We start from the raw sequence: 13,243 nt of genomic DNA on the forward strand, positions 1-13,243 counted from the left end.
TAACTGCTACTTGAGCTCATGTTTATGGTTAGTGCATCTGGAGGGAAGAATAGTTTGCCATATATTGTGTGTTTGGTGGGAAGGACATGCATCATCTTTCCATTATTCTTGCTCGTAACAAAAAAATCTTGTGGAAGTAGAACTGTTTTATGAAACAACTTTGATGTATTTATAAGCATAATGTGTTTTTTTTCATGTATACGCATAGACTATAATTACAATGCCAGTTAAATTAGCTTCCTAAATTGTGAATAACATGGGCTGTGTTTTCTATAAAGCGTTAGTTCCAGTTTCTTTTGTAAGTACAGTTTTTGTGCCACTCAACAAAACTGCAAAGGGAACACATGTGGCGCCTTAAATATTTCTTTACCTCAAGTCCTTTATAGATGGGATATAAAAGCATGTTGTATAACATAATAAATTGTATGGAAAGGAACCACATGTTTTCCAAGTAGAAAAAATGCATTTTAGTGATCTGTGTAGTATGTTTATATCCATATGGCATACTTTTAATCCTAGTTACTTACCTAACCATTCTTTCAATTCCTGTGTCATTTGTCAATTTTCATACTTCAGTGAGAGCTGTTTCTACTCTGGGAAAATTTCTTGCTGTTTAGAGTAGATAGGCTTAAAAAAAAAAGCTGTAACTATGAAGATGCCCCAGTTCCACATTTTACTCTGGGGATTTTTATTTAGAGGCTATATAAAATAAAATGGTCCTTTTCCTTTGTTATAGTAGTTTCTAAAGCATAGAGACATATTTTATTCTTAGAGATCCTTTTACCACCCAAAAGCTATATGTATGCAGAATGTATGCAAATCACCGCTACGAAATGTGAGTCTCACAGTAAGATGCAGAGATCTAGAGAACTGGGGGAAAAAACCAACCAACCTCCCCTTCCATAAAAATAGTTTCTTTGTGGGTTTGTCTCCCTGAGGAACTTCCTGATACTCTGATACTCTGTCATGTGTAATTGGATTGTAGCTCTTTCTGAATACTGTTTTCTCCTCTTGACAGCATGGGGTAACCTTGGAAATGTTCTCAAGAGCCAGAGCAAGATTTCTGAAGCTGAAAGCGCCTATAGAAATGCCTTGTACTACCGCAGCAACATGGCTGATATGCTTTATAATTTGTAAGTATGTGTGGCTTTCCTGGAGTTGGATCATCGGTGAAACCTGTTGTGAATGGAGCTATTGATTTACTTGCTGGAAGTGGAGATGATGTTAGCTGTTGCTTTGTAATAGTCATTTCATTAGTCATGCTCCTTAAACTATGGGGTGGAGAGGACCTTTTCTTGGTCAACATTATCATATGTTCACGTATTGAGTGTGGAGAAAGTAAACTTACAAATCTGTTTGCTTTAAAAGAAGCAAAAAAAACCTCACACTGAACAAAGTACAGATAGATGAGCTGGCAACAGTAGCACTCCATCTGTTTCTGACTCTACTAAAATATAGAGGTGTTATTTAGACTTCTTTTTTAAGTCTGAATAACACTTGGTGGAGGGATTGGGTGTAAGCACTTCCTAGCGTAAGCCAATACCCCTCAGTTCGCTCCAGAGGTCTGAAATGTTAAAACAGCAAATTACTTCTCTCTTGTGACTGACTTCAGAGATGCATAGGTTCAAGAAAGTTTAATTACTAGAATCCTGTTGTAGGTGGGTAAGAGAATAAATACCATGAGCATCAAAATAATTATACAGTGGGGAAAACAATTTCCCAACTCATTAACGTACCAAATCATGAACATGGAAGCTAGCATCGTGCTAAGCTGAAGTGTGATCGTGCCGCGTGCCCCAGCGGGGAGGGGGCTGATCCTACGAGTGTTCTGGCTGGGCGTCTCACCTGCTCCCTGCACAGCACTGCTCGTGCCGGTGCTCGCCCTTCCTTCCCCTCCTGCCATCACCCACCCAGCGCCAGCCCTCAGAGCGGGGCTCTGCTGCAAGACAGGCTTGTCACCTTCAATAGCCCTATGCTGTTGTTTCGCGATGTGTGTGGAGAGCAAAACCCAGGTGACTGCCATTCATTAGGTAGTAGTATGAAAATAAAGTCCTGTGTGCTGTAGAAAAGTATGTACGTGAGAGAAACGACGTGTGCAAAAACGAAATGGACAGAGTAAGCCTCTTTAAATAAATAAACAAATAATGTTCTGCCTGTGAGTCTAGTTTAAAATGGTTGTTTATAATATCTGAAAGTTAAGTTTACCATAATAGAGTTTTTCTTCTTTTTTCCTTGTTTAACAAGGAGTAAGTTTCCCATTTCATTAATTTGTCTTACAGGTAAACATACTGGAAACTCAAAATAATTTAATGATAGAATTTCTGTTCCAAAATCAAATTAGTATCTCAAAATATGTATATTTTTAATAATCGTACAATTACACACATACACGTATGCATATAATTTTTTTGTCTCTGTTAGGCAATGGAGAGTGCAAAAAACATATTTTTAAGAAGAAAATCCTTCTGCTCACATTTAAAAAATAACGTCTGAAGCCAGCAGAAGATTGTAGGGGAAAAAGCAACAAGATTGATACTCCTAAATTTCTCATACACCATTCATTTTGGGGATGAAAATTATAACTATTAAAATTTTTTGTATGTCTATACAGTACTTTTGTCTCTTACTCACTGTGTCATAGAGGGAAACTGAAGTTAATACCAGGGTAAGAAGAGGAAAGGGGGTTGGACGATAAAGACAGGGAGACAAAAGAAATCAGATTTCAGTAGTTTTGCTGTTCTCAGAACAAGCTGATAATCTTCTAGCTTTCCATTGATATACAGAATATATTCCTACAAAGCCTCATTTCTGTTGAATAGAAAATTTCTTGGAATTCTACTAAATTTGTGTAAAAGGAATTTAACTGAAATGCTGGTTGCAATATATAGGGCATGAAGTTACCTTACGTGTACCTGGGGAAGTAAAGGAAGTGTATTCAGAGGGAAGTATTTGCTATGTAGTATATGTATATGTATGCATATGCAAAAAAGGATCTCTAACTCTTAACTTTTCTACTACTATCTTCAATGCAATAGAATCCTTTCTTTCCATCTCTCTTTTTTTTTTTTTTTAAAGCTTCATAAAACCGTTAGTTATTCAATAGAAATTGAAAAATCTTGCATCATTATTTTAACTTTCCTTCTTGGTTTTGCAGTCTTGTTCTTTTCCTGTGTTGGATACTTCCATATCCAGCGTGAAAACTAGGTGATGAATGGAGTGGGCTTTGATATTATGAGACCACAAATGAATCAATTATTTTAAGTATAAACTCTGAAGAGCTCACTTACAAGTTCATCCCATGCACTTCTATGGCAGTCTTTTACAAAAAATACCGTAATGGAAAAATGCGTCTTGTATGTGCCTATGAGAGACCAGTTAGATTTGTTGTCTCTGGCTTTTAGTATGTGCTTTTGAAACTGAAACAGTCATTTTGTAGAACTTTATGAAAAAAGTACCCTTGCAGTCATTTCTAATTACTGTATTTTGGGCATAATATATCCTAAGTATATTGTAGTCTTACATGCTCTTTATTTTTTTCTTAGCACTTATTCCTCAGTATTTAATAACAATTAATTGGCACATGCAGCCCACACAGCAATAACAAATCAAAGGGCTATCTGATCGAGGAACAAATTATTAAGGATTAACTCACAATTTTTAATGGGTAACAATCAAAGAGAGAAACTACATAAACAGTAGCATTTGATGATCTCTCTCTCCTTCTTTTTCAGGAAACTAAAATGTCAGGTTGGCTTAGCAGTTGGCTGTTAATACATTAAAATATAGAGAATTTAGCACATTAGATAAATGGCTGATTTCAATGCTATAATTTTATTTTCTGACTGTTATACCGTATGGCTCTGAGTTACAGCTGCTTTTGCCATTCAGGACAATTTAAACTGCCTTAATTTAGAATACATAATTACATAATTGCCACTTGAATGCTTGCCTTATTCTGACCATGTCATTTCCCATAGTATTCAAATGTGTCAATTATGTAACCTTAAATAAATTCCTAAACTTTCAGAGATCAGCAGATTTTTTTTATTATTTTTATTTATTAAAAAAAAAGAGGGGAAAAAAAGAAAAACAAAAGCTCTTGCTAATATTAATATTGGGTTGATGATTCATCACTACTTTAGATATGGGTTGAAACGGGTTTGTTCTGTTGACATTTTCTCAGGTCCAAATAAATGAAACTTATGCATAGCTTATACATCAGGATAGCTTGTGACTGAGCCTGTCTTGAAGATAAGGTCTGTGGCCTGGAATTTAGGAAACCTGAGCTCAGGCTAAGGACTTGAATTCTTGTTTGGAAGCTTGTTTTCTGGAACTCTTATGAAAAACTCAGGGAAAATTCCTGGCAACTCTGAAAGCATCTGAGATTTTCATAGCAATTTCAGTGCAGAAAGGACTTCAGTTGTTGTTTTATACTGTAGATGGAGAATGTATTACTATATGACTTTAATAAGGTAGTTTGTACTTCAAAGATATATATAAGTGGCCTCCTATAAATAACTCCTCTGACATCTTGAGACTGCACTGCAGGTAATTTTTACAAATAAATCTCAAAGCCAATTCCTCAAAGCTATGTAACACTGCTGATTTCAGCTAGATTTCATAGGGTAGTAAATCAGCATAAACTCAGAGCTCTTTCCATGCCTTTTTTTTTTTTTTAAACAAATGGAGAAATCCATGTATTTTAATACTGTGAAGTACCAAGGACAGAGCTGTAGAAAAACGGTAGTTTGTTCTTCCCAACTAGGCAATGTTCAGTAGATTAAAAAAAAAACAAACCTATTTTTAGTTTGTTTTGGCTTTTCAGTCTTTCTTGCCTTATGATTGTTACCTAAAGCTCATGGGGCTTTTTGTATTGTTTCAAATTGCTTCTAATTAATGCCTAAAGTAAAATTGCTTATCAGTCAAAAGACAGTTTTGCATACGTTATTTCACTTGTATTTAGGCCTAGCTGTCCTTAGAGTATTCTTTTATCATCCATATTAGTAATCTATATTACCTTGAGTTTCTCAGCTGATCTTAAGGATGTTTGCAATCTCACATAAATATTGAATATTCCTTTAAAATGGTACTAATTACTTTAAATGTTGTATTTTTTGAGTATACAATGCCCTATAAAGGATAAATTTCTACCAAACAGCTATCCCCTTGCTTCTCTCACAAAACATCTCAGTTTGCCTTTAGTGATATAGGGCTATGTGTACAAGTTCGTTATTCAGATAATTTAATTTCTTTGAATAAGTTCAAAGTATGAATTTCTATAAACTTTACTGTGGCAAACTTAGGGTATTATGTCAATGAATGTCGATTTTTTAGATTTCTGTTAGGTAAAGTCTTCAATAGTAGCTGAAATTTTAATTCTGTAAAGTCTGGGATTGCACAAGTGGTTTATATGCACAGTTTAGCTCCACATCCTTGGGTAAAGATCAATATGAGCAAAGTTCTTCCTTGTCTGTTGTTGTTAGCCTATGTGACATGTGAAATTGTGTTCCCTCTGCTTCTGCCTTTTAAGGGTGCTGGCATAAAAATCTCCTTTGCTGAGCTATCAGAGATGAAAAGCACTAAAAGCAGGCTAACCTACTAACCCATGTTGAACTGTGTATGAACCTGCCCCAGACAAAGTTGCTGCACCACTTGACCTAGTAGGAAATGAGTCAAGGTTATGGTTCCTCTTCCTTGATAGCCCACAAGTTTTTATAATGCAGGATGTCGAGTTAAAAAGCAAAGTTGTGTCATCTGCTGTCTGTTTAGGTACTTGATTATTTTTTTCTCAGCTGTGAATGCAAACCTGTTACAAACCTGTTTGGAATTAATCTCTGCTTTGCCAGCTAGTCCTTCCTCTGTCAAAGACAGGGGTTGAAATTTGTGTCTTACTGTAACCAAAGGTGTCTTGATAAAATCTTGCTGTATTGTGAGACCAGCTGGTGAGGTAGCACCCAAAGGTCACTTTGGTGACCGGTGGTGTCCTGCAAGTGCAGAACTCTCCTTCAGGGCTCTTTGTAGGGCCTGTGTGAAGTAGATATTTTTGTTAGATTGGAGCTGAAACACATTCAGTAACCTAGCTGTTCAATTACATGCCTCAATATTTGAAACTGTGGTGGTTCATAGTCCTTACATAAACTTTGTCTATTTTATAAAATTAGGAAAATAATTGTTGAACTCTGGGTGACTTTGCTATTCAGTTTCGTAAAAGGTCCCTCTTGTTAGAGGTTCTCTCCAGCTCTCAACCTATGTTGCCTGCTGGGGCACGTGAGGGGGAATAGATGTCCTGTTTGAGGCCTGCTGGTACAGCACACCACTGCCTAGTGGCCAGAGGAGGGAGAAAGGCAGGAGCAATGCTACTCCTGATCCCTATGGTAGCCCTCCCTCCATCAAGGAAACAGGGGTTGTGAGAGTTGATGCAGTGCTTAAATGGTAGTAATCCCAACCAAACTGCCCCAGTAACAGAGAAAAGAACAGGACTATATTTGCCAACCAATTTGCTTGCATTTGGAAAGCTCTTCCCTAGAACTGGGAGAACACGACAGAGTTTTGACTGCGCTATCTGAAAGCCTAGAGGTTGTTTTGGGGGCGATTCTTTTGTTTTTATTTTTTTTTTTTTACTAATGGGGTTATGGATGATTCTGCTTAGTGAGTTCTGCAAAGGGAATGGTCATTCTGTCTTAATGCCTACTGGGTATGTGTGGGTTCTTATCGATTAAAAAAGTAGGATTTATGTTCAATTTACATATTTGCTAACAGGATGTTATTGGAAAACGTTAAACATGTTCCCTGTTTGTACTGTTTCTTAATGATTGGCTTTCTTGTTAATGAAACCTAGTTGTAGACTCTTACAAAAGGTTAGCACTCACTTGGTTGAGTAGTTAAGTGGCTTAATTACTTAAAAAACCAAAACAAAACAAAACAAAAAAGCCTTATTAAAGACCATACTTAATGGTTTTGTATATGGGGCTGCTGTAGCATCCATACCTGTCTTTCTACCCACTAGTTTTGCAAACAACAATGAAAGAGTTGCTGTAGGCACAGCACATCCTCCATTGCTACGTGACTGGAGACGCATCTGTATGGGGAATAAAAGAGGCTTTTCTTCCATTTCTTTCTTTGTTTGCCAGTGTAGCATCTAGGTAAATAATAGCTCTTTGATTTCCGCTGGGATTATCTACAATGGGATGAATGTAGCTTGAGGCATGGATGAAGTGCAGTCATGGCAAAATAATAGCTAACAGGCCCTGTATTAGCTGTTATCAACCAGTAAACAAAATTGATTAAACTATTTCAATATTCTACCTGGCCTGAAAATTTTATAAATATTTTACTAACATATGTGTTTACCTTGAAGAGGTACACAGTTACAGTTCCTGTGTAATGTACTTGGTCTATTTATGCCAGCTTTAGTCAATGAGGAGTTTGCTTTGTAAGTAGGCCAGCTGGCTTTAATAGGAGAACAACAGGAAGAAATTAATACGTAACTTGAGAAAAATGGTAGACTGTCTACTGCCTGTTTATATTTTGTGACTGCTTTCCAGTCCCCAAGAACAGTTTTGTGCCATTAGTATTCAGTGACTTTAGGTCAAAACCAAGGCAGAGAAGGAAGACAGGAAGATTTTTCAAGTTGTTGGTCTAGCAAGATAGGTAAAAGCAGCTTAAAGAATTCAGGATGGTTGCAAAGAACTCATTTGGGGGAAATGTTTTCCTGCACATATTCAAATGAGCAATTCCATCTATAGAAGTGATGTGCGTCATTTCTAGATAGCCAGGACTTGCTTCTCACTTTTTTCTTCTTTTTATTTTTCTTCCTGTTAGACAAACAGGATTCTGAGACACTGGCTAAGTCACTGGGTGAAGTCTGCTACTCTTGCAAGTAGTCAGCGCATATCCTCCGTTTCATAAATGATTCACACTCCACTTTAAAATTATCTAGAAGCAATGCAGGCAAAAAAAATCCTGTTGTAAAGTTGTTCCAGAATCTTGCTGCTGTGATAGTTAGAACTTGTCTCCTAATTAATCCCAAATTAATTCATGGAAAATTTATAACCATTTACTTTGTGTCCTATGGTTTAAGTAGCTTTTTCTTTTCCAAGTAATTTCATCCTTGTGTTTATAGAGAAAAACTATTTTTCCACAGTACTTGTCTTACTAGGCTAAAGGAGCCACTGACTTCCTCCTCACCCTCCCTCCATCTGATAGACTTCACATTTTCCCAGTTATGTCAGTAAATTTTCTTTAATGGAAGTTGCATGTTTCAATTAACATTTTAATTTATCTGTCTTTACAACTGGATGGTGGACTCGGGAGGAAAAAAGAGTTTTTGAACTGCAAACTTGAAGCAACTGGTCCTGTGTTTTGGTTTTCTGAGGGCATTTTGGGGTTTTGCTTTTTTATTTATTTAGCTTGGTATTAGCAACTGTAGAAAGTTCATTAAAAAGTGCCAGAAGACTTTAAGCTCTTCATCCAGGTTTATCACTTGAGCTTACTCTTCTGTATGAAGCACCCTCATTTCAAGGACGTGCTTTCCTTTGTTTGTCCTTGCCTAAGGAAGAAGGAAGGCTTTGTGTCTCTCTAACTGCAGAAGATAGGTACGTACTCAATGCATGCCAATTGCTCTGCTCCACCACTGGCTTAATTTCAATGCTTTGCACTTTATCACTGCTTTCGTATTCTTTCTGTCTGCTCCTTTTCCCCTCTGCCAGCAATCTCCAAAGAGCAGTTATCATTTCGAAGTGTAAACAAAGAAGGGGAAAGGCATGTCAAGAACAGATCCACTCCTGACTATAGGAAGAACTTCCTTATGTAGCCATCTGCCCTGACCGCTGAGAGGGGTGAGCTACTGGAGACCAAGCAGTGCCTGCAAGGTGTGAACTCCAGCTGAGGGACATTCTTCCTCTGCATCTAGAAAATGGTCATTCAGAGCAAACATTTTCTTTTATCTGCATTTACTATAGACAAAGGAAGTGGCAATGTGAGCTGAAAATCAACTGTCTTCTTTAAAAGGAAATGGAGTAAAACTATATATTTGTTGAGCTTTACACATGTACCCTGAACTTTTTAGAGATGTCTTCAATCTAATAAAGCATAGTAATGAGCACGACAAACAAACTTGACATTGTTTGATTGTTCAATTAAATAAATTTACTAGCCAAATTGGAAAGTTTTGCCTAAACTTTTAGTCTCCCCCCCCCCCCCCCCCCCCCAAAAAAAAAGATGGAAATATGCATGCACCAAACATTTTTTAGAAAGAGTTTGCCAATTTTTACAGACTCACCATTAATCCATTATCACTCCTTTCTAGGTGAGTGGAAAGGAACTAATTTTTATCTAAAAGTTTTGAGAGCCAGTAGACGAGGAAGCACAGACTCCATCTGCCATTGCCAGTTTCTGACTTCAACCCTAGCAATCAGCTGGAGGGAAATGGGTTGTCTAAGGAGGGAAGGAAGGAGTTTGGATTATCAAGATAGGACTGAACAAACAGATCCCAAGAACTTCAGGGAGGTCACGGACTTTCATTGTTACTGCCCATGGGTTTCATTTCATCTGCTCTGTCCATGTCTCTGTGCTCTAGCTAGTCAGCTCATTCCTTGCAAGCTTAGCTGACTATGGTAATTATGCAGCTATTAGTTCCCAGCTTATGACATCAGAACTTCTTTCTGTACAACCATAATCAGTTTGCTTGAGGGACATTTTGCAATTCTCTAGTTGAATTGGCATAAAAAAATTTTATTTCACATTTTGCCCTTCATGTATCTTTATGAAGACACTTTATTTTTAGTGATTTAAAAGTAATTTTCAGTATCTTTGAAAATTCTCTAGCTGGAAGATAGTAAATGCTAAAGCACGTGAAAATAAGACATGGCAGGCATGTCAAACTTTCCTCTTGTGGCTTTGGCCTCTGTTCTGAAGTGAGAGAGACTCCAAAGTCAACTTCAATGAAAAAGGAAACATTTCTGTGGCAAAATAACCCACACTTCACCTATTTCTGAAGGAGAAGGAAAGAATATAATCAAACTTCCAGTTGAAGCTTGTTTTGAAGAGTTGTTAATATAACTTAACAGACTGCAAAGGTAATTGTGTTCAACGTCTCAGCTTCTTTGGAAAGAACTTCAAGTGCTGAACAGACCCTTTTGGTAGTATTTGCTCTAATGACTTCTTTGCAGCCATGTAGTGAAGGACACGCTCCCTTCAGATATTTCTCACTTGAGCTCATCACTTTGCTTTATGTTCATCTTGACAATGGTGAGCAATTTTCAAGGCCAGCTGCTTTCAGAGGCAACGCCAGGACTTGCTGCCTGAACTCAGCATTGCTGGAGCGGCCGGCAGAGAGCCTTGAGAACAAGATCCCTGCTCTGCTCCCAGAGCCCTTCCCTTGGGCTGCTGTTCCTTCTCTGGCCCTGCTGTCTCCGCTGACCAAGTCCACTGATTTAGCAATGTGGTAGTAAGGCTGTACTGTACTGTACTGTTCCTCAGAACCTCAGGTCTGCCTCTCAGATGTAATGCCTAGCTGAAAATCAGCATGTCTTTTGTCTTGGAAATGGCTTAGATGCTATGAAATGCAGCAATGGAAAGGAGAATATAGGACCTGAGGACTTACGAATTTTCTTTAACTGATTTTGAAATAAACAGGAGTGTGCCATTTGATCCTGGGGGCTTATTTTGTCTTTTGCTTAAAAGATAAATATTTATAAGAAGGTGGTGGTGTTTTACTTGTAGAAACTGGAGACAGAAGCAAATATTGAACTATTGCTCATTTATATTCCTTCTGTGTGGTGAATGAGACAGTAGACCTGTGGAAGTAATAGTGAGCAATAATGGAGTTAGAGACCGGGTTTATAATACATGCTCTAAAAAGAGAAGTAAGACATTTCACAAGCAGTATTAATTTTGGCAGTAACTAAATTTGAAGGGTTTGGTTTTACTTTTAGTTGCATTTTGCGAGGAATTAGATAGGGATTGGTGACCGTATTTATATGCCTGCATTTTGTTTGAGCTTAAAGCTAGAGAGGATATGATTTTTTCGTCTTGGAAGTGAAATATATCTGCTCTTTAAACTCTTGTAATATTCACTGTAAATTCAGGAATGCTTTGCCAGTTTAATGCAACGTTCATCATCTTAACTTTTTATCTATTTAAATAACTATTTATCCCTTCATAGGTGAACATCCAAGCCAGTTATCTCTCAGAAGCATACCCCTCTAAGTGTTAATTTTAGCCAACTAAAAATATTATTTTTTAATTTTCCTTTAAGCCTTTTCCTGACTTTGTTTAATCTGAAACTAGAACTAGAGACTCATAAATCTAGTCATTTTTGTACTATCAGAAGCCACAGGGAAAACCAGCTATCAATCATGAACAATTTCACATGGAGAAGAGGCAGTTTTATGCCTTGTCAAAGTTTTTTAGATTATATCCTTTTTTTTCCTTCTTTTTCTTCCACCAAACCTCATAACAAATAGCAATAGAACACTAATTATTTGCTGGAATTCAGCACTCAGTCTTGCATCTCAGCAGCTTGTTTCTATATGTAAAAAAGAGAAGGAGAGAGAATGTCTGTTAATGGAACAACTTTAAAAAGAAAGAAAAGTCTTCTGGAAGAGGAGTAGAAAAAAAAAAACACCTTAAAGTATCAAGTAATTAATCAGGAGTGCCAGTACCTAGAGCATGTAATGAACACAGAAGATGAATTTGGTAATAATTATAAATAAAAGTTCCTTTAAACCAAAAAAGCATAAATGTTATACACTTACCAAAGTAATTTATTTTGTACAAGTTGACCTATTACTGTATTACTTCTCTTAATATGTGAAATTATTTATTCCAGAACTAAAATAAGAATGGACTTTCTTTGATAAATTTGTCCCAAAATTATGTGTAAGAATGTTTTTGATTTTTTAAAAAGTAAGAAGCAGCTTCAATGTCAGTACATGCAACTCATTTATTTTTATATTAATTCTACTGCCATCAATAGAAAACTGGATCAAAATTTATTAATATTATCATTATTATTATCCTTGGAATAATTGCAGTCTATAAAAATTTTTAGAGGTAACAAAATTCTGGTTCTGGAGAATTTAGAAAATGTTACTATTATCCTGACAATCATACCTCTTGCCACCTACAAGACACTTGACAGTAGTTATAAACCTTGGTGCCATGCCAAAAAGTATCCTGAATGTTATTCCCTCATTGCTCATATTACTGCAAGTACCAACTAGATGTAAGTTCTGTTAATATTAAAAGTGATTTACTACCTAATCCAAAGTTAGTTCAGAGACAGTTTCAAAAATGAGGCCATGTGGTACTGATAGATTAAAAAACAGAGAAATATCAAAAATAAATATATTCCTCCATTCTGTTAAATCATAACCTGATGACAGGAAGCAAACAATGTAGACAGTGGTTACTTCCTTAGCTAACTGCCCTGCTCTTTTCTTCTCCCAAAGTCTACTGGTTTAATTCAAAAAGTTCTCCTGAGATTTTGGAGAGGAAAAAAAAATATCTTCTCTGATTAGAGACTGAAGATGGAAAAGGTCCAAGCTCTTTAGAGTTTGAAAAGCTATCAGCAGATAAAAGCATAGAGGAAGAAGAGAAAATTGCTGTAGGTTAGGGAAACTACAAATAGATATGATAACCCTCTCAGCTAAAAGAAACAGCTACATTTATTTTTTTCCTGGATACTTTGAGGTATATGAGGAGGGACATCTACCCCTGGATAATAAGGTCTGAGTCTGCACTCTGGAATGACTAATTTTTAAGGATTTTTAAATCTTTGTTATTTTAATATATTTTCATATGCTTTTTTCAGTCTTCTGAAACTTTGGGAACACTGTAATCCTTGGAGCCTTCATTTAAGCATACAATTGTGAATGCATATCAATGATGTCCAGACCACTTGTTTCTCTAGAAATTGTGTAAATTGTAATTCACAAGAATGCTTGTCTTAACAGCTTTAATTGAAGCCTATGGGTTATGAAACTAACTGAGAACTGGAAGTATTTGGTATCATTTTTGATATCTCTTCAGTTATTAAATTTGTTTGGAGCAGAAAGAAGACAGGAAAAAATTGAACTGATGTAGGGTACAGTGAATAATCTAGTAAAATTGCTCAACAAGGGGACTGATTAAGGTAATACATGTGAAGTGTTAGGTGGTTAACTTCATTGTGCATGTGAAAAAGATCTGCTTATTTCAGGTCAAGAAAAGACGACAGGCTAAGCATGAATGACTTAGTTAC

At 36.5% G+C, this 13,243-nt stretch overlaps 1 protein-coding gene across 10 annotated transcripts in view; it reads left to right on the forward strand.

Moving 5' to 3' along the window:
- Positions 1 to 13,243, forward strand: part of TMTC2 (transmembrane O-mannosyltransferase targeting cadherins 2) — a 259,383-nt gene that overhangs the window by 169,151 nt on the left and 76,989 nt on the right. For all 10 annotated transcript variants that reach the window (XM_087767467.1, XM_087767469.1, XM_087767470.1 and 7 more), the window contains one exon: positions 1,019 to 1,133. In XM_087767467.1, the coding sequence (XP_087623593.1) occupies positions 1,019 to 1,133 (115 nt within the window). The remainder of the gene's footprint in view (positions 1 to 1,018; positions 1,134 to 13,243) is intronic.

This window comes from Nipponia nippon, unplaced genomic scaffold (genome assembly GCF_047370975.1).
Source record: "Nipponia nippon isolate SJK-2023a ecotype South Korea unplaced genomic scaffold, ASM4737097v1 scaffold_3, whole genome shotgun sequence".
Classification (NCBI taxonomy): Eukaryota; Metazoa; Chordata; class Aves; order Pelecaniformes; family Threskiornithidae; genus Nipponia; species Nipponia nippon.